Below are 20133 nucleotides of genomic sequence, written 5' to 3'. Positions count from 1 at the left end.
AAGTGAACTTTTGGAAAAGCCTTGGAACTCTTTAGGTTCCCAAGAACTGCGCGCCGGGCCGCGGAGCCGGGGGCTGGCTCCACGTGGTGGCTAGGGCAGGACCCCGCGGCCCCGGCCGGGCACGCGCCGCGGCCGCTGGGGGAGGAGGCGGTCAGGGGCGGAAGGAAGAGCGGCGCCGGCCCGGCCGCTTGGCGCCGGTGCTGCGCCTCTGGGGGGGGCTCGCTCCCCGGGCTGGGGGGGCGCGAGGTGCGTACGTGAGAGAGGAAGTGACGTCGCCGGCCGCTTATAAGGCGGGGGCGCGCGGCGCGGAGCGGCAGAGGGCTCTGGCGCAGCGGCGGGAGCTCGTCCTCATTGGCTGAGCGGAGCGGCGGCGGCGATCCAAGTGAGTGACACGGCGCGGCGGGCTCGCCCTGGGCTTCCCCGGTGCCGGAGGGGCGCAGCCGCGGGGCAGGGGCGCCGCCGGGGACCGGGCCGCCGCCGGGGGCCGGGCCGGCCTCGCCTCCTGCCCATCCTGCTCGCGGCGCGCTGCAGGTGCAGGGCCCTGGCCCTCCGCCGCGCCGCCCCCCGGGCCGGGCCCCTGAGCGCACCTCGCTGCCCCCCCACCGGCTGGTCCCGGAGCACGTGGCCTCCGCTCCAGGAAGTCGCCCCAGCCGGTGCCGGTGACCTTGAGCTTCCCGGGGCCGGGCGGGAGCTGTCACTCGGCGGAGCCCCGGGGGCGCCTTTCTTGGCCTCTTGAACTATTTTAGCTTGGTAATTCCTCCGGGGCTCCGGCTTGTGAGACGGGAGAGCGGTGTTGGGGTGTGAATTCTCCTTTTGCATTTGCTTGGAAATTTCTTTTGCCTAATTGGAGCGGCGGCCGCTAATACACGTGTTATATGTGTGACATAACATGTAAATTATTTCAAGGGTTATCTTGTTAATATGATAAGGGGAGTAGTGGCCTTGGTAAAGGTCATTCGGGGTTGGGAGATTGTTTCAAGTGGGAGATCCTAGCTGGTTATGGGGGTTTGGTGCTTTTCCCACTATCAGGCACAACTTTTATTTCTAATATTTTGCACCTCAACTTGTTATTACCCGCTTGTAAAATGGCCTTAAATGTTATATTAGGACTTAAGATCTTGATTTCGATTTCATTCTGCAAGAAAAACATACACCGATGACTTGTGCTTTGTACCTCTTAAAATTTTTTATGAAGGTGAAGAGAAAAACTTGGAGAAAAGCCCTGCTCTGACATAGAGCGCAGCTGCTATCTACCTATATGGCCTTAGGGAAAGTTGAAAGAGGAAGCAGTCCTGTCCTAAGAGTCCTTTGACACCTGATACCTTTCATTCTGGCTTTAGAGATAGTTTTGGAATTCAAGATGCTGATTCAGTGATCTCCTTTAAGCTCAGAATTTTGACCTCATTGACCATGAAACAAATGCAGGCATCCATTTACTTCATACTGCTTGCTTCTGAATTGTGAAGCAGGCTTTCTGTATGAGTCTACTACAGAATGATTTTCCCCCATGTACCTGTGTGATAGAAACAGTGGATCATTTTACCCTATCTGGAATATGGAGCACATGACCTTAAGGCATTGCTTTCCTGTGGCACAGCTAGTCTGGTCAGATCTCCCTAGGATTGTCCCCATAGGAGCAAAATATTTAGTCTAGCTCATTTCTGCATCAATTGTTGCACCCCCAAGTAGGATGAGTTATTTGCTACTAACATATTGAAAACAGGGATTGTTTCATTTTTATTAGTATATGTTCAGCATCTAGCACATTGCCTAACACAGTACAGGGACTTAATGGAATGTTATAATAGAAACTAGTTTGTTATTTGCCACTGATTTGCTCTCTTAACTCTGGGGTTTGCTTAGCTATTCTTCATTGATGAACACAACATAATGGAATTTATTTTCGAAGGATTCATCAACTTGTCACATAGTAACTAATGACAAAGCTTATTAGCAAAAGAACTAGTAAAGTCTACTAATAACTTGGTTTATAGGATTGGGGAAGTCATTGATCTCTTTGCTAATTTGAATTTCAGATAGTGGCTTACTTTTGAAGACATTTGGGAGCCCTCACCCAAGATCTCCAACATGTTTCTAAAGTTAGTTTCTCAAGTCAGGTTTGCTAGGTTGTTGTGACCTTCCAATACAAATAGTAGAATACAAGTAGTAGACTTGGTCTGATCTTCCTTTTATAAAAACATTTGACAATCTGATGTATTGCCCTTGAGGACAAGATGGGAGCTAGAGAGCAAATAAGTGGACTTGGATATAGGTCAGTTGAATGACTGAACACAAGGTTTGGTTGAAACAATTTGGAAGGCTAATGTTGAATGACTAGGATAGAGGTATAATCTTAAGGCATGCTTTTTAAAATTATGTTGGTTGACTTGTTTCATGGAAAAATCTGCAGGCTTCAGTGGATTGAAAATTGAATAATACATTGATTGCCAAAATTATTCTTTTTTGCAGTAAGAAATATAGTAATAGTTGGATAGTCCTGGATTTTACCCTGATCAGATCAAATCTGGAATATTATGTTTGTTTAGGACAGTCTGAAATGGTTCTAGAAGATGCTAAGATTGAAGACCAGGTTGTGGAAAAGACCTTGAAGTTGAAGAAACTAGGGATGTGTGTGTATATAGAGAACAGTCTAGGAATAGTAGCGTTGATTGAGTCAGGTTTATCCTAGTTTACTCCTAACAGCTACCTGAATAGACCTTCTTTGGAGATAGGCTTCTCACACCAAAGATGTTCACACAAAGACTGAATGATCACATATTTTGGATTTCTGTGGTATAATTAGGTGGTTTCTAAGGACCTTTCCATTCTTGAGTTTCTATGATAGTGACAGAAACCACATGATTCTTTTTCAGGGTTCTTTTTTTATTATAGCATTTGACCAGTTTTATCTACTAAGTGTTAACTTCTGTGATGCAAAAACAGCTTTCTCTGGAGATGACTGCATAATTAAAGGTGTGGTGACTCTTATAGTTCTGGCACTGGAGATTTGGTCTAGGGTATGTGATAAGTGATTTCCCAGAATAGCAAGAGAAGATACTTCAAGGAATTGCATTTTTTTAAACTTTGGTTTTCCCATTTCCCCCTTGTGGAAAATGATCTTGATGCCCTTTTTAGCTTTTAGGCGTTGAGGATTGTGGACACTGTATAATTTATGGCCAAGTGAGAGTTTTCATAGTGTATGCATGCTGTGTATTTGCTAGTATTTTGAGAACCAACTGAAATGGGATAGCTATGTTATCAAACCACTAAACTTAAGAAGTTGTAGAATTGTAGAATAATTTAAAAAGTGTTCAGAAGTGTAGGTTTAAGATGTTGTTAGACATGACCTAACCAAAAATAGCTGTTTAGAATTGTTGGTGGTTAGGTGGCACAGTGGATAAAGCACCGGCCCTGGAGTCAGGACTACCTGGGTTCAAATCCTGGGATCAGACACTTAATAATCACCTAGCTGTGTGGCCTTGGGCAAGCCACTTAACCCCATTTGCCTTGCAAATCCTAAAAAAAAATTTTTTTTAAATTGTTAATGTCATAGAGCTATAATAAAAATACATGATTGCTTACCCATATTTATCCATAGTAAATTAAAGTACTTATTCTGAATTCTTATTACATATTAGATGCAAGCCATCAGTCTTCAAATAGAACCTTTTTAGGATGGGGAGGTGGGATAGAGTTCTTGCCTCAAGTGCTTATGGGGAAAGGGCCTTGTTCAGTCTTTGATCCTATTTGGGGATTTCTTCACGAAGATATGGAGTTATTTGCCATTGCCTTCTCCAGCTTATTTTAGAGGAAATCAGGTGAAGTGACTTGCTCAGGATCAGACAACTAGTGAATGTCTGAGCCCTGATTGGTTGAGTCTCTATCCACTATGCTCTGAAGCCTTTACCCAAATGCTTGTTGAAATGTTAGGACTTGGGGTGGCTAGGTGGCACAGTGGATAGAGCACCGGCCCTGGAGTCAGGAGGACCTGGGTTCAAATCCGGCCTCAGACACTTAATAATCACCTAGCTGTGCTGCCTTGAGCAAGCCACTTAACCCCATTTGCCTTGCAAAAACTAAAAAAAAAAATGTTAGGACTTGTATCTTAAAATATCCATCAAAGTAGGTAACATTGCCTTCTTGAGGAAAGGGCTTCTAATGTTAGGGGGAATTCATTGGTCATTTCAGTGATAAATAAGCATAAAACCATGAGCAAAGAGCACATCCAAATCCCCTCAGGTCCTAAGTCTTGACTCTCCCTGAAGCAGTTAACTGGGTCCAGATAAGGATCAGAATGACTAGAGATGGCCCTGGATGCAGTGGGAGGCATTGGCCTTTTTTAGCAGAGGTCTTTAACAAGTTTCAGTTTGACTGATTAGGGCTAGATAAGAAATTAAGGCAGAGAAGACCTCTTCAGTCCAAAAAACAATCAGTCTATTCTAGTTTCTAGCTAAAACACTTTCAGCCATCAAAATTTGCATTCCTTTTGGCTAGAATACCCCTCCTTATTAACATAATAACTTTAATTCAGATCCTTATCACCTTAAGGGACTATCACTGTAACCTAATAGCCTCTTTATTGGTCTTTCTGCATCTACTCCCAGTATTTCCAAGGGATGCTTCTAAAGCATGGGTATGGTCAGTCAGTGACCTCCCATACTCAAAATTTAGTGCCCTCAAAATAAAACTCTGAAATCCTTCACAATTTGGCATTTGATACAAATGACATTTCTCCTTGTTTGCTCTGTTAGCCCATCTGTAGTATATATTTTTTTTTTAGTTTTTTCCAAGGCAAATGGGGTTAAGTGGCTTGCTCAAGGCAGCACAGCTAGGTGATTATTAAGTGTCTGAGGCTGGATTTGAACCCAGGTACTCCTGACTCCAGGGCCGGTGCTCTATCCACTGCGCCACCTAGCCACCCCTCTGTTAGCCCATCTGTTACCTAAATGTGACATTGTCCTCCCTTCTCATCTCTGCATCTTAATCCATCCCCACTTTCCTTCAAGGCTCATGATCTTCTTGAGGCCTTTACCTATTCTCTCTAAAGGCAGTATATTCCAGCTTCATCTTTGTTTTGTCATATATTTGCTTACCTGTGAACATGTATTCTCTATAATCTCTATAATTACCTTGAGGACAGACTTATCTCACTTATTCTTGTATCTCCAGCATAGAGTAGGATGCTCAATAAATACCGATTAATTTGATATGGATTTTTCCAGATTTTGAGTATACTGTGCCTCCTAACCCCTATGACATGAAAGAGATTCCTCTATAAGAGGTTACAGAAGAAGAAAGGTTGCAGTTAGACTGTAACAGGTTGCTTGTGCTTGATAGTTAGAATTTGGTAGGCAGGCAGTAGGGAACAGTTGATTTTTTTTTTTTTTGAGAAGTAGAGTGACCAGAGGTCATCCTTATTGAATATACAATCATCCTTATTGAATGTCTTTGGAGCATTTTAGAAGATCTGATGGGGTAAAATGAGGGGATACTAACCATTCATGATTATGCTCCCTCCTTAAACATTGTTTACTGGCTGTTCTTGTTCCTTATTTTGCATGTTAAAAGAAATATTTTAATCTTTTCAATTGAAACAGTTGCACATAATCTTCAGTATTCATTCCTGCTTTTTGAGTGGTGCAATGGTGCTTGCCTGCATGACTTGGGTAGAAAAAGCAAGTAAAAACATCCTTATTCATATTCATTATTTTAAGATCTGGCACAGGAACTAAGGTATTAAGCCATAGACTATTAGCAGTCATCACCTTAAATCTGATTTAATAACCACCCCCTATTGTACCTTATTAGATTATTGAAGCTATTGGTATAGAAGTCCAGTATGATGGACCGTGCCAGATCAGCAGTCTCTAACTTGGTAAGATTTATGTTACATGTTTTTTGTGAGTTTTTTTGTTTTTCTTTTGTTTTTTTTTTTGTTTTTTTTGTTTTTTGTTTTTTGTTTTTTGTTTTTGTTTTCTTTTTTGTCAGATTTCAAATGAAATTTTTAATTTTGTTTTTCAACATTCATCCATTTGCAAATTTGAGTTCCACATTTTTCTATCATCCTCCCTTCCCATGGCAACCTTCAAAAGTTATAAAAGAGTAAAGAGAATTAAAAGGAAAGAAAACATGAGAAAGGAAGATTTATTGTCTCTGTACCCAGGGCCCAGTTTTTTCCCTCTGGATGTGGATGGCATGGTCCATATAGCAAGTCTCTCAGGATTGTCCTTGATCACTGAACTGCTGAGAGGAGCTGGGGCCATCCTAAACCTATGGCTTCATTTTTAACATTGTCCAGTACAGGACAGGAATCTGAATTCCAGTCAGTCTTCTCTGATCCTTGCTAAAGAATTTAGCTTTTGATTTGATGCCTTTGAATTGGCTTTTCATGCCTCTAATACTGTCCCTTAGTTCCACCTAAAACTCAGTCACTTCCTTCAAGACAGCTCAGGCACTTCTATAGCAAGTGAGCTTACCAGCTGGTCTTTATTATTCTTTATACTAGTATTTACATGTTAACTCCCTTGATAGAGTGCTTGCTTCTTGAGTAGAGACTCATTTTTCTCATTTTTCCGAGTGGCAGTAGAGTACAAGTGCCTGGCCCATCAGTAAATGCTTCCTGATAAGCATGGCCATGGCTGTAGTGATAAAACTAGGAGGAATATCAAATGCTACCAGATCTGCTTTTTTAAGTTGTGATTAAATTTGAGTTTTAATGACCCAAACTCCTTTAGGATATGAGTACTATTAAGTCTTAAATGCATAATCTTAGCATTAAACACCTCTAGCTCAGGAAAGGAATTCCCCCTTAAAGGTAGGAGATACACAGATGATTGATCATCTTTAAAGTAAGGGACTTAGAGAGCTAAAGAATAATGAGAGGGGCCAGTTGATTTTTAGGTTTTATAGGTTTTAGGTTCTTGTAGAGATCTACATGGAGGGAAACAGAGCCAAAGTAAGTATTCTTAAATTTGTGTACTTTCCCATTTTTAACATGATTTTTAATTCCTTTTCATCATTTTCATTCTTTTTTGTCTTTCTTTTTAAATCTTTAGTTTAGTGGAGAGCCACTTTCATACACACGTTTTAGTTTGGCCAGGCAAATGGATGGTGATAGCAGTCACGTGGAGATGAAACTGGCTGCCGATGATGAAGATGGTAGTGAAAGCATTGCAGAGAATAATCATCCCCGTCTTGCAAAAAGAAAAATCATCAGCGGGAACATCTGCTTTGGGATTGTTGCTATTACAATCTTTTTCTTGATTGGTAAGAAAAGATGCTGTTTCTAATCCTGAGTAGGTTCTTACAGTCAGTCCTGGTTTTACCTATTATGAACTTGGTAGGTCAATCTAGATACCTAAAATTGAAAAAAGGTCAATAGTATGTAAATCATAAATCTACTTTTGATTTTTATTTTTTTGGTTTGGTTTTAATTAAAATCAACATCTAGGCCTTCAGTTTTTAAAACAATCAATTACACATGTTTCCTGTTAATTCATTAACATTTTGTGAAGTTGCATGATTATGGGAATACTTTTGAATTATAGTTTTAGAACTGTGCCTTATAAACTCTTTTTCATCTTTAGGATTTATGGTCGGATACTTGGGCTATTGTAAACAGGTAGAAACTAATGGAAAATGTTCTAGTAATTCCAATGGAGATACAGAGCAAACAGTTGAAAAAGATGATTCACCAGAAGAACTTCCTTTCCTGGAGCCTCAACCTGTATTATCTTGGAATGATCTCAAAAAAATGTTGTCAGAGAGACTGGATGCTAAAAATTTTTCTGAAACAATCAAGTAAGAACTGGTTTTTAAGGTCTGGTTTAAGTTGGTCTGCTTATCTTAGAGACCCATTAAAATAAATGGATTGGGTCATTTTCAGGTATGAAAGTACGTATTTACATTTTATAAGTTTTTACTCTGGAGATCTGGCACACCTGGCTATGATTGTGAAAGTATGGGGGGGGGGAATACTTTTGTGAAACGACTCTGAATAGGGATTTCCCCAGGGAGAAATGAAAATGATGAACAAGGCGGGGGGATAGAAAAATACAAGGCATAATTTAGGGCATATCTTAGCACTGGCCCTGGAGTTGAGGACCTGAGTTCAAATCCAGTGGCCAAGTCACTTAAACTCCATTGCCTTATTTTAAAAAATAACCTTCGATACCAGGTTAAAAGTTTAGGTTTTATTGGTATATACAAAGGAACCCTAAAAGACTTAAAGGTGAGTGACAATCAGAAATCTAGCATTTGACTTTTTTTAATGAAAATAGAGCTAATGATATATATGATATAATGATATAGATAGTATCATGAAATGACTTAAAAGGAAAAGAGAGGATAGGAGTAGTTAGGTTATCTACTGATGTCAGATAATTTAGAGGCAGAAAAGAGAACTCTGAGAGGGTGGTTACTTATCAAAAAAGAAATAGCTTCACAATGTAGGCTTTTTATAGAATGGAAGAAAAGTTTAGGCCAGAGAAACCAAAGGCTCATCTTAGAATGCCTATGCTTCAGACTGGAAAGATCCCAGATTGATGGACACTTAGAAACAATGCCAAGGACAGACTTTCATGGAGGTAGCATCTTAAAATCTAGGATAAAAATAATTAGAATGTGGGTAGAAATCCAGGTTGTGAAGTATTATTAATAGCTTTAAGAGCCTTGTATGTAGAACCCAAAGCATTTTACACAAATGATATCTTTTTAGATAGTGTAGATAGGATTTGGATTCAGGTTTTCCTGATTCCAAGCCCAGTGTTCTAATCACTGCTCTGCCTAGCTGTTTCAAGTTTTGAGACTGTCAGTACAAAAATAGGTTATGGAGAGTCCTCTGTGAGAACAGAGAAGGCAAGTTGGTGGAATATACTGGGTGACTTAGTTTAGTAGCTAAAAACTACGCTAATAACTTGGGATATTTGGTACAAGTGAACTTGGAAAGGGTAAGATATAGTATTGAAAAGCTTTAAAACCTCTAGTCCTGTGGGGTAGGTAATTGGGTGAGAGGGGATGAATTGGCCTATTTGCCTCAGTTCCTCTTCTGTAAAATGAGAACATACTTGAAGAAAATAGCGAATCACTTCCAGTATCTTTGTCAAGGAAACAAAATTGGGTTGTTGGCTTCTTTGCAATTCCCTTTAGAACAGCATTTGAACTGCCAGATTTGAAGCCCAAAAGTCATATTTAGTTTTCAAGATTTTTAGGTAGGTATCTGGAATTAGGAATCTGTATATCTTGACAGATACTCTAATACTTGTTGAGGAAAAGCAACAACATTGAACTGGTGGAATGCCCTTTCTTTTTAGGTTCTTCAGTCAGAAGTATGTTTCTCATGAAGCTGGCACAAAAGAGGATGAGATGTTTGGATATTTTATTTTTCAACAATGGAAGTATCTAAAAATGGACAAAGTCTGGAAAGATAAACACTATGTTAAATTACAAGTCAAAGGAAGGTATGTTGAGAACAGTAAGGATTTTATAAAGTGATCAAAATACTAACCATTTTAAAGCATTCATTTAATGTTTGGCACAATTTTTTTAGTGGTCCTCAGAACTCGGTAACTATAATATCTGGGAGTGACACTGACAGAGAGAGTCTACCTATAGATGGTTATGTGGCATACAGTGACAATTCGACTGTAAATGTAAGTAACAAATAGGGTTTTATTTTGGGGTTTTTTAGTTTGAGATACTACTGGAGATTCTGGCAAGCAATCTTAGCTTCCTTGTAATTCAATATGAAAAACATAAAACCTAAAATATGAACACTTTACAATAACAAATTTTGACAGAAAACAATACTTTGAACTAGCTTCTTAAAATTTAATGTATATGAAATAATGACAATTCTAGAATACTCTAAATTTTATAGGCCTTTGACTGCACTTAAAACTGCCTAAAAACTGCACTAATAACTTTTGGGATATTTACTACAAGTGATCTTGGAAAGGGTAAGGACAGTATTGAAAGACTTTAAAAGCCAAATGAATAGAGGGGAGAATTATTTAGCTTGTAAGAGTTATCCTACTGGAACAGTGACTTCAAGCAATTTTCTTCTAGGGTTCACTAGTTTATGCTAATTATGGCTCCAAAGATGACTTCAAGCAACTAATGTTGAAAAATATTCCCATAAATGGATCTGTGGTTTTACTTAGAGCTGGGAAACTTTCTTTTGCGGAGAAGGTAAATAAATTAGCTAGGATAATACTAGGGAGGGGGAGGGGCTGTTAGCTGAGTCAAGTTTGATTTCTAGAACTAATTTTTCGTACTAGAAGAAGCTTGCTGCTGCTTGCTTCTTGGCACTTCCAGCTCTTCCCTGGCTGCCTCTGGACCTGAGGGGCGGCTAGGTGGTGCAGTGTGGGGTGGCTAGGTGGCGCAGTGGATAAAGCATGGGCCCTGGAGTCAGGAGTTACCTGGGTTCAAATCTGGGCTCAGACATTTAGTAATTACCTAGTTGTATGGCCTTAGGCAAGCCATTTAACCCCATTTGCCTTGCAAAATCCTAAAAAAAGATTACTCCAGTCTACACCTGACCATTGTGGTTTCTCATTGTCCTGCCCCTCCCCCGCCCTAGGCAAGCAGTATGATGAATTTTTGTCATCTTGAACCCAGGCAACACAGACATCTCAGTTCCTGAATCTCACAACCCTAGATAGATCTTGGGGGTACTTTCCTTTCCTCCCCCCATCCCCACACCACTCTGATGCAGGCCCTTAGTATTTCATGCCTTGATTCTCAGTAGCCTGCTTTAGTGGATCTGCCTCTTTATAAGAGAGCTTGTCTTCCAGTTAGATTGTCTTTCCTCTTTGTATCCCTAGCTCTTAATGTTGACTTGGTCATACTGCCTCCCTCTTTGGGTGTTGGGGGGGGGCAAGGCAATTGTGACACTTAAGAGCTAATATTAGCTGTAAGCATCAAGGGTCTTGAGGCCATATTTGACTCCAAGGCTGGTTCTTGGTTCACTTACAACCACCTACTGCCCCGTATACGGCCTGAGTGTCTGCCTAAAGCCATGTTATTTTTTAGCAACACCAATTAAATTATCCCTGAAAAATTCAGTCTTATTTAGGACTAGTATGTCTAAACATTAAAATTTTTCTCCAGGTTAAAAATGCTGAAGCCTGTAATGCAGTTGGCGTCTTGATATACCTTTCCCGTGCTGACTTTAATATTGTCGAGGCAGATATTGTACCTTTTGGACATGTAAGTTTTTTGTTTTCTCCCTAGCTAATCATCTAGGACTGGTAAATGTGGTCTAGGACCACTTTCTTGAAATGATTTCTTGTTTTAACAGGCTCATCTAGGAACAGGTGACCCCTTTACACCTGGATTCCCTTCCTTCAATCACACTCAATTTCCACCATCACAGTCATCAGGATTACCTAAAATTCCAGTCCAAACAATATCCAGAACGGATGCAATGAAACTCTTCAGGTAAATTCTTTGTAAGGTATATTTTGGGAATGAGTCAATGTAAATATTTGTAAATTTGGAGAGAATTGGTCTATAGATTGGTTTATCTAAATATTTAGTCTTTGTGGTAAGTGGAAAGGGTTTTTGGAGTTTGAAGTTCTACTTAACCTTTTGTTGGACCTTTTGGTTCATTTTTTTTCTTTGACTTGCCCCAGGTCACACAGAGCTAGTCAATTAAGTGTCTGAGGTCAGATTTGAACTGACTCCAGGTCCAGTGCTCAATCCACTGTGCTACCCAGCTGCCCCTCTGCTTCTATCAGAATAAGACCTAAGATCTGATTGGGTTGTTTTGCAGAAAGGAGGGGTTGGTAGTTTTTTCTCCTTATCTTTCAGAAAAATGGATGGAGAAGACTGTTCCCAGCCCTGGACTGGAGATAATGTTTGTAAGATAAACTCTAACCTGAATGTGAGACTTACTGTCAATAATGTATTGGAAGAAAGAAAACTTCTCAACATCTTTGGAGTTGTCAAAGGCATTGATGAACCAGGTAAGGCTTTCTTCTGGTTTACTTAATTTACTAGAAAAGGCCACCTAAATATTTAATTCAAATACATTTTGACATCATGATTTCCAGTATATGGGAATTAGAGAAATAGCTGTGTATCACTTAGTAAATTAGAAAGTGAAAAGAAATGGTTGAAAAAGAACATACTGTTATCTCCTCCTGCTATACAGAGAGCACACATTACATAAGTAGACTCAGGGCCAGCTAGGTGGCATAAGTATATACAGTCAGGAGGACCTAGCTGGGCAAGTCACTTTTAACCCTATTGTCTTAAACTCCTTGTCAAATCTCCTGAACTTAGTTTTTGTTAAAATAGTCATTATTTTTCAAGAAACACCTTTTTGAATTTTGAGGCCATTTTCACAAATCTCTTAACTGAAAGAGCTAAATAGAAAAATGGCAAGGGATAATAGCAGTGGAATACAACGGGACTGGGTTAGGGAGGAACCTACTCTTGAATCAAGGGAGTATTGATCTATCCAGGCTCAATTTGCTATCTTTTCTCCCAAAGAATGTAATGAAGGACAGCATAATGACATAGATCTCCTCCCAAAAGCCTCTTTAACTTCAGTCATAGATCTAAACTGTCCAATTCATCCAAACATTATAACAATTTTAGTGAATTATTTAAATTCCATATGATCTTTCTATTTTCAGATCGTTACGTTGTGGTAGGAGCTCAGAGAGATGCTTGGGGACCTGGAGCTGCCAAGTCTCTTGTAGGGACATCTCTTCTATTGGGGATCGCTCGTGCTTATTCTGATTTGGTGTTTAAAGGTAGAGCTACTTCAGAAATAACAAATATTAAAGTGCAATCTTGAATTATGTTTGTCATTTTGATTATATATAAACTGTGACATATATAGTATAAAACTAGTTTAATGGAGGAAGGATAGTATTTTGGAACAATTAAGGCCAAATACAAAGGGTCAACAAAGCTTAAGTGATTAATTTTTTCTTAAGGTGGATATAAACCCAGAAGAAGTGTTGTCTTTGCCAGTTGGAGTGGTGGAGAATTTGGAGCTGTGGGTGCCACTGAATGGCTAGAGGTATCTTTTAATGTGTTCTCCTGGTTCTGTTCAACATAAGTTCATATAATATTGCATTACATTCTATTACTTGTTCAATCATTCCCAATTGCCACAACATGCTATTAATATTCTTGCTTGAATTCTCTCCTTGTTTAGGGTTACCTTTCCACATTGCATTTAAAAGCTGTCACTTACATCAATCTGGACACTGCTGTTGTTGGTAAGTTTATATTCTACAGGTTTCTAGGGGGTAGCAGTATAAGATGAAAGTAAGAAGCGTATCTTGAGTTTATCTTAACCACATTTTGAATAGGTATTACAAAATTTCATAGTAGATCATCTATAGTGCTATTACTGACAATTACATGTGATCACTATAAATATGTAAATCAATGATAATCTTGGCTTTCTAATTTATGTTCCATTTGGCCATGTCATATTCTTGCTATGGTAAAGATGTTTTAGCTTCTAGAAATTAAATGACTTAATATCAGGCTTGAGTTTATGAAGATTTTTTTAAAATCACCTTAAAATTAGTCTAAACCACCATAAAATTTATAGTGAAGTTATTGTGGAAAATGTTTACTTTTGCTACAGGTTCAAATAACTTCAAAGTCTCTGCTAGTCCATTGTTGTATACACTTATCGAGAGAATCATGAAAGAGGTGAGTCACCAGATTTGAATAGTTTCTTGGTAATTCTCTGCCAGTGCAGCATTTGGTCCAAATTGCTGAGTAAACTTCATTCTGTCTGCTAATCAGTAAATAGGATTCTGTGCTGAACAAGTTGGACAAGTTAGGTTGGAAGTAACTTTAATGCCTGAACCTGAGCTTTCTATTAGAAATTTATCAATTTCTTCTTGCATGCAGGTGAAGAATCCAATTACAGAAAAGCCTCTCTTCAGAGACACAAACTGGATCAGTGAGGTGTAAGTTTGGGTAGTACTTGAAACTGGCCTGTTGCTCATTGGATCATTTAGAAGGCAATGTTTGCTGTAGTCATAATGGCTAATGAATAATTTTCCTTGCAGGGAACCCTTTTCACTGGATAATGCTGCTTACCCTTTCCTTACCTATTCTGGAATCCCCTCAGTTTCATTCCAGTTTTGTGAGGTAGGTTTGAAGAGACTGTTCCTAGAGTCACATGAGACTGAGAATGAGAGAGGTCAGATGTAAATAGGGCAAAGATATGAACCATCTTCCTTGGAAGATGGATAAACTTAGAAATTTATATTATTTGTATTTTATTAAGTTTTATAATTTTCTTTTTCCCTAATTTTGCTTCCCTGCCCCCAACCCCCCCCCCCCCCCCAGAAGGCAGTCTGCTAGTCTTTATATTGTTTCCATGGTACATTGATCTAAGTTGAATGATCTAAGTTGATTGAGAGAGAAATCATATCCTTAAGGGAAAAGTTTTTAAAAAGTACAAGAGATGAAAAAACCATTATCTTAAGTAATTTTGCTATCCCTTGTACATGTACTTTTCTAAAGGTAATAGTCTTTGATCTTTGTTCCAGCTCCACAATTCTTTGTCAGGATACAGATCATATTCTCCATTGCAGATATCCTAAAATTGTGCCTAATTTGTTGTACTGATAGAATGAGTCCATTAATTAAATGAGTCCATTAATGACTCCATTAAGGTTGAGGCATTGATTTTCAAAGAATACTCTGAGAAGAGGTAGATAGGTTTCTCAGGGGTCCCTGACACAGAAGTATTAAAAAGCTGCTGAGTAGGTGATTCAGGAAGTAGGGAGGTCTACACTTGAGCACTTAGAGAAGAAAACTTGGAGTAATAGGTATGGGAAGGGGTCAATGCTAGTTTAATGTTACTAAAGCACAGTTAATCATTTCTTTTTGGTTTTTGCAAGGCAATGGGGATAAGTGTCTTGGTCAAGGTCATACAGCAAGTAAACTCAGATCCTTCTGACTCCAGGACAAGTGTTCTATCCGCTGCGCCACCTAGCTGCCCCAGACCATGCTATTTCTTTGTTCCAAATACAAATTTTTTGGTTCAGCCCATCATGTACCATGATTTGTTCAGCCATTCCCCAATTGATAGACATTTCCAATTCTTTGCCACTATAAATAGCGCTGCTATGAATTTTTTGTATATGGGTCCCTTTGCCTCTTTATTGCTGGTATATAGACTTAATAGCAATATTAGATATAAAGTTATTTAGGTTATTTAGTAACTTTTGGACATAATTCCAAAATACATACTAGAATAGTTGAAATCCTTTGGTAATTTTCATGCCAGACTTAGTTTCCTGGGCATAATGACACATCACCTGGCATCTTAATACTTGTTCACATCTCTAGTTTTTGGCACAAGGAAAATACTTAATACTTATTGAATTGACTAATCTGACACCCTTCCCTCCCCTCTATTTGTTTTCCTTAGAAATAGAAATAAGACTTGGATTCAAGATTCCTGAAACTCCAAATGCTAATCAGATTTTCTTTGTTTTCTAGAAAGGACCTTATCAATATTTGGGCACTAAACTGGACACTTACAATAAACTGATGGAGATTCCTCATCTAAGTGAGCTTATGTACGCAGCTGCAGAAGTGGCAGTCCAAATGGTGATTAGACTTACCCGGGATCATGAGTTGTACCTAGACTATGAAAGGTACAATGAAGAATTATTCGGATTTGTCAGGAAACTTTTGCCATACATGTCAGATATAAAGGTTTGTATTATTTAAAAGCTTGGTCTACTTCTCCTGCCTATTAGGTTTGCTGGGTCATCTGTAGAAATTTAACCTTGTCTAGGAGTGAGAAAATAACTCAGTCCTTGGCAATTTGACTGTGAACAAACTTTCCCACTTTGATTAAACTTTTTTTTTTTCAGAAACTGAACCTGAGTTTTCAGTGGCTCTTCTCTGCTCGGGGTGACTTTAGCAGGGCTACCCATGACCTCACAAATGACCTCTATCGGGCAGACACTACCAATAGGCTTATTAACAGAGAAATCAATGATCGTATTATGAAAGTAAGTAATTTACTCTTAATGATTGCATCTTACAGAACGATTAATGACTATAATGTTAAGCTAGACCTGGGAGCTAAGGCATTGAACTTGGAGAAATTGGTGGTGGGAAATAGAGGTATAGAGATGAAGATATTGAAGAATTGTAATTGGTTTGTTTAACTTTTAGGTGGAATACAGCCTCCTTTCTCCCTATGTCTCTCCAAAGGAAAGTCCCTTTCGTCATATCTTCTGGGGATCCGGTTCTCATACTCTTTCCACTTTGTTAGATCATTTGGAACTTTTGAAGAAAGACAGTAGTAACTTCAATGAAACACTGTTCAGAAACCAGTTAGCCCTTGCTACCTGGACAATTCAGGGGGCTGCAAATGCACTGGCTGGTAATATTTGGGACATAGACAATGAATTTTAGATGAAATTCCCACAACTCATCTGAGAACAGTAAGTGTAGTCCTCAAATCATCACTGGTCTTAATTATTAAACTAAAAGTTAAACTTTGTTTAGAGTTAAATCCTGCCAAAGGTAGGTACTTGTACTTTATGTCAGGTGAATATTTTATATCCCCTGCCCTGACTCGAGTCTCTTAATTCCCTCTAAGTTTCTCTAGATACCTAAGGTTATTTCCCTTCACACAGAACCAAAAGCAGTTAGAGGAACCAATAATGACACTAAAAGATGCCTACTGAGAACTTTTAAGTGTCCACGTAATTTCTCTTGCTGGTGACCAAGCGAGGTTATGAGATGGGATAACCAGGGAGAAGACTTCATTGCCAGAAGTTTCTAAAATAGAGGCGAATCACCTGACTAAATTTGGTGATTATTATAGAGTACCAACCCTGGTGTATATCCTAGAATTCATGAAAAGAGACTAGAAGCCAAAGAACTTTTTGATACAACCTTTTCCTGCTGTCTCCCCTACCTCTATCCCCCTCCCCAAGAAGAAAATTGACTTAGTGACTTTTCCATGCAGTCCTCTGAACTATGTTAGATTGATAGGGACTATTGAAAAGATATCACTTGCTCAGTTTGTCAAATCTAAACTATATATTTGCCAAATTTTGGCCAAAAAGTTAACCTCATGGGAAAGCTTTCTATTATTTGGCACTGAGATATTTATTTGTCTTTATTTATCAGTGACAGAGTTCACTATAAATGGTGTTTAATTTTTTTATAGAAGATAATTATCGGAAGCAGTGCCTTCCATAATTATGACAGTTATACTGTCGTTTTTGAATTAAAAAGCAGCATCTGCTATTAAAACTGAACAGATACTAGAAGTTTTGCATTTGACCTGTTTACTGCCACTGAAACAGGTCTAGACTCTGAAATTAAAACATCCCTGTTATTGAGCAGAAGATACTAAGATTAGAAGTTAAACATTAAGCAAAGTTGGCACAAGTTGATAAAAGTAAAACTTAATTACTATTTAAAGATTGTAGTAGTGTAGTGGTGGTCATCTTTGTAAAATGTTGCAGCAGTATGCCAGCATTGCTCCAGAATTTCAGTGCAAAACTTCCAGTACCTCTTTTACAAATCTAGCTTACATTATCGGAAGCAGTGTCTTCCATAATGAGTAAAGAACAAGGTAGTTTTTGCCTACCACGGTGTTTATATCGGAGACAGTGTTCTCCATATGTTACACTAAGGGTGTACGTAATTATCGGGGACAGTGTTTCCCATAATTTTCTTCATGCAATGACATCTTCAAAGCTTGAAGATCGTTAGTATCTAACATGTATTTTCAGCATCTTTTTATTCTTTTAGTTGCAGAAGCATACCTTGTAGTCAACATTGTCTAGTAAATATTCAGCCCTTGTAAATCAAAACTGTTCAGGTTTTTGTGGGGTTACCCCTCTGCCTCAATGTGTTTCCTTGGTTTCTCCAAAATTTGTTAGACTAGAATGTCAGGGACTACTTTTTAACAATGAATGTGTTTACTTTCCACTGAACTGGTCCTAATGAAATTTAGGATTCAGAGAAGACTTGGGTTAGGTTTTGGGGTTGGAAAAGGAGGTGGAGTAGGAGAGTGGGAGAGGTCTCTGAACATGTTTATTTGCTTCATAGAATAGTCATTGTAGATGCAAATAAATCTGGAGGCATGCGTATGTGGTGATTTTTTTTCTTAAGAAAATATTCTAACCTTTGGGTCTTCATAGGTTATCAAATCACATTCAGACAAAGGCAGATCCATTTAAAATGTCTTAAGCGAAATTGTAGATCAGGAACTTCTGAATTCTTGTACAATCTTAAACTTATGTGATCTAGGGATGGTAACTCTGTAATTCTTCTGAATAACCATAACTAAGCTCCTGGCCTCTTTAGGAACCATGAGCATGCATATCCTGCAGGTTTTAGAAGATAATTCTTTTTCTTTGGTTCAAATCATTCTTGATTAGCACAGAACATCCCGTAATATTCAGAATAGTTTTCCTGATAAGTATTTTCCTATGCTAAAAAACAACTCATCAATTGAGGCTTAAGACATCTTGTGTTAATAATTCCTTGTTTGGGTGACAGTTCTCCTGGTACTTGCATGCATCTCACTGTGTGCTTACAATGTTTATCCGCTAAAACTTTCAGCAGGTTAAAAATGTATTAGTTGTGATTGTACAATGTTTTTGGTGCATAGATTATTGCTCTTGGTAGTCAATGAAATATTGTAGAGGCTTCTTGTTACTTGACTAAATAAAATGCCCAAAGACATTAACTTTTATGACTCTTCTGTTTAAGAGAGCTAACACTCTCAGCTGTAATCCTATGTCTGCCAAATTGCCAGCATTGGCATTGGAAACAATTGAATAATCCCTACTCTCTTGGAGAAGCGTAGTCCTGAAGGAAAAAGGGGGCAGGCTGACACCTGAGTAAGCAGAACAAGTAGGGGCACACCACGCACACAGGAGAATTGCACCACTGGGCCAAAGGAAAGTCCTTTCAGAATGACTTGTCAAGAGTTCAATTATAGGCCCAGGATGAGGGCTTCAGGCTCCATCTTGGAAAAAGAAAGAGTTGCATGATGTGGTTGTTAGAACCATGAACTTTATTTTGGGGATTTGGTTTTTGAAAGGCAATGGAAACTGAACATGAAAGGCAATTGGGGTTAAGTGACTAGGCAATCATTTAGTGTCTGAACTTTAAAAGCCAAACATGGCACAGTGGGCATCTTTGTAAATGCGAATCCACCGATAATTGTTTCTTCATCTGATGGACAAGGAAATGAATGGCTGACATTTGACAAGAACCCAAATGTGATCATGAAGACACAATGAGCCAAACAAGGATAAGAAAAATGAAGACTTAAGGAAAGACCAGTTTGGGTAATTGAGAGATCCAATAATTCTTTCTCAGTGGAGTAAAAATTTTCATTTGACTTCAACTTGCACATACAATAATTGCCATAAAATTCCAAGTATAAAGCATACAATGTATTCTCTTCATTCAGTCTGAATTTCCCATGTCTGACTGAATGAAGAGAACACATTATTTAAAAGTAAATTGGTGAAGGTTAATATATATGTAGGCAGTAGGCAAGAGATCAAGAATGCCAAAGATATAACTAATAGTTAACATTTAGATAGTACTTTGAGATTGATAAAACCAGAAATACCTTGCCCATGGTAGATAGATTTGACACAATGGATAGATATCTGGAGTAAGAACTGAATCTGACACTTCAACTGGGCTGATAATTGGAAAGACTCATAACTCAAGAATTTTAACTATTAGAATGTACTTAACTAGAAGTGACTCAGAATTTTCTGACTCAGAATGATCTAAAAAACACTACCTACATAAAAAGGGGGACAGGAAGGAGACGGGAAGAGGTACAAAATACCTAGGGTAATAGAGGGGAAGAAGGGAGGAGATGAGAAACACCTGAATCTTCTCATCAGACTTGGCTAACTTAAATTAACTTACACAAATACTCAGTTAACTTAAATACCTAACCTCTCAGGTATGAAAAGGGGAGGGGGGAGAAAAAAGGGAAACTAACAAGGGAGGGGAAAGGGGAAAGGGGAGGGGTGGATATAGGAGGGCAAACACTGAATAGGGTGTTATTCAGAAACAATACTGGGGAATGTGGATAAAGGGAAAATACAAACAGGAAGATAGCATGGAGGGCAATAA

At 38.8% G+C, this 20133-nt stretch overlaps 1 protein-coding gene across 2 annotated transcripts; it reads left to right on the top strand.

The window, feature by feature from the left end:
- Window positions 1-305: 305 nt before the first annotated feature.
- On the top strand, window positions 306-18715 carry TFRC (transferrin receptor). 2 transcript variants are annotated; one of them, XR_012474114.1, is made up of 20 exons: window positions 306-382; window positions 5809-5875; window positions 7056-7266; window positions 7587-7800; window positions 9312-9458; window positions 9548-9650; window positions 10066-10188; window positions 11110-11208; window positions 11300-11439; window positions 11812-11966; window positions 12642-12761; window positions 12948-13033; window positions 13172-13235; window positions 13613-13680; window positions 13885-13943; window positions 14046-14127; window positions 15490-15708; window positions 15870-16010; window positions 16177-18000; window positions 18031-18715. XR_012474114.1 is itself a non-coding variant. In XM_074214760.1 (19 exons), exons 2-19 carry the CDS (start codon window positions 5840-5842, stop codon window positions 16417-16419), a joined length of 2310 nt encoding a protein of 769 aa, XP_074070861.1. In that variant the 5' UTR covers window positions 306-382; window positions 5809-5839; the 3' UTR covers window positions 16420-18715. The 2 variants fall into 2 exon arrangements, 1 of the variants encoding a protein (XP_074070861.1); XM_074214760.1 differs by having other exon boundaries at window positions 16177-18715.
- Window positions 18716-20133: the final 1418 nt, after the last annotated feature.

The sequence above is a fragment of the Macrotis lagotis genome, chromosome 1 (assembly GCF_037893015.1).
Source record: "Macrotis lagotis isolate mMagLag1 chromosome 1, bilby.v1.9.chrom.fasta, whole genome shotgun sequence".
In the NCBI taxonomy this organism is placed as follows: Eukaryota; Metazoa; Chordata; class Mammalia; order Peramelemorphia; family Peramelidae; genus Macrotis; species Macrotis lagotis.
This window is presented reverse-complemented; position numbering and strand designations above follow the sequence as displayed.

Bases quoted from the DNA above. Each gene is read 5' to 3' on its own strand.
- TFRC (XM_074214760.1), top strand. From the start codon at position 5,840: ATGATGGACCGTGCCAGATCAGCAGTCTCTAACTTG. The intron at 11,209-11,299 runs GTAAGTTTTTTG...TTGTTTTAACAG, and splicing joins ATATTGTACCTTTTGGACAT to GCTCATCTAGGAACAGGTGA. The intron at 11,967-12,641 runs GTAAGGCTTTCT...TTCTATTTTCAG, and splicing joins CAAAGGCATTGATGAACCAG to ATCGTTACGTTGTGGTAGGA.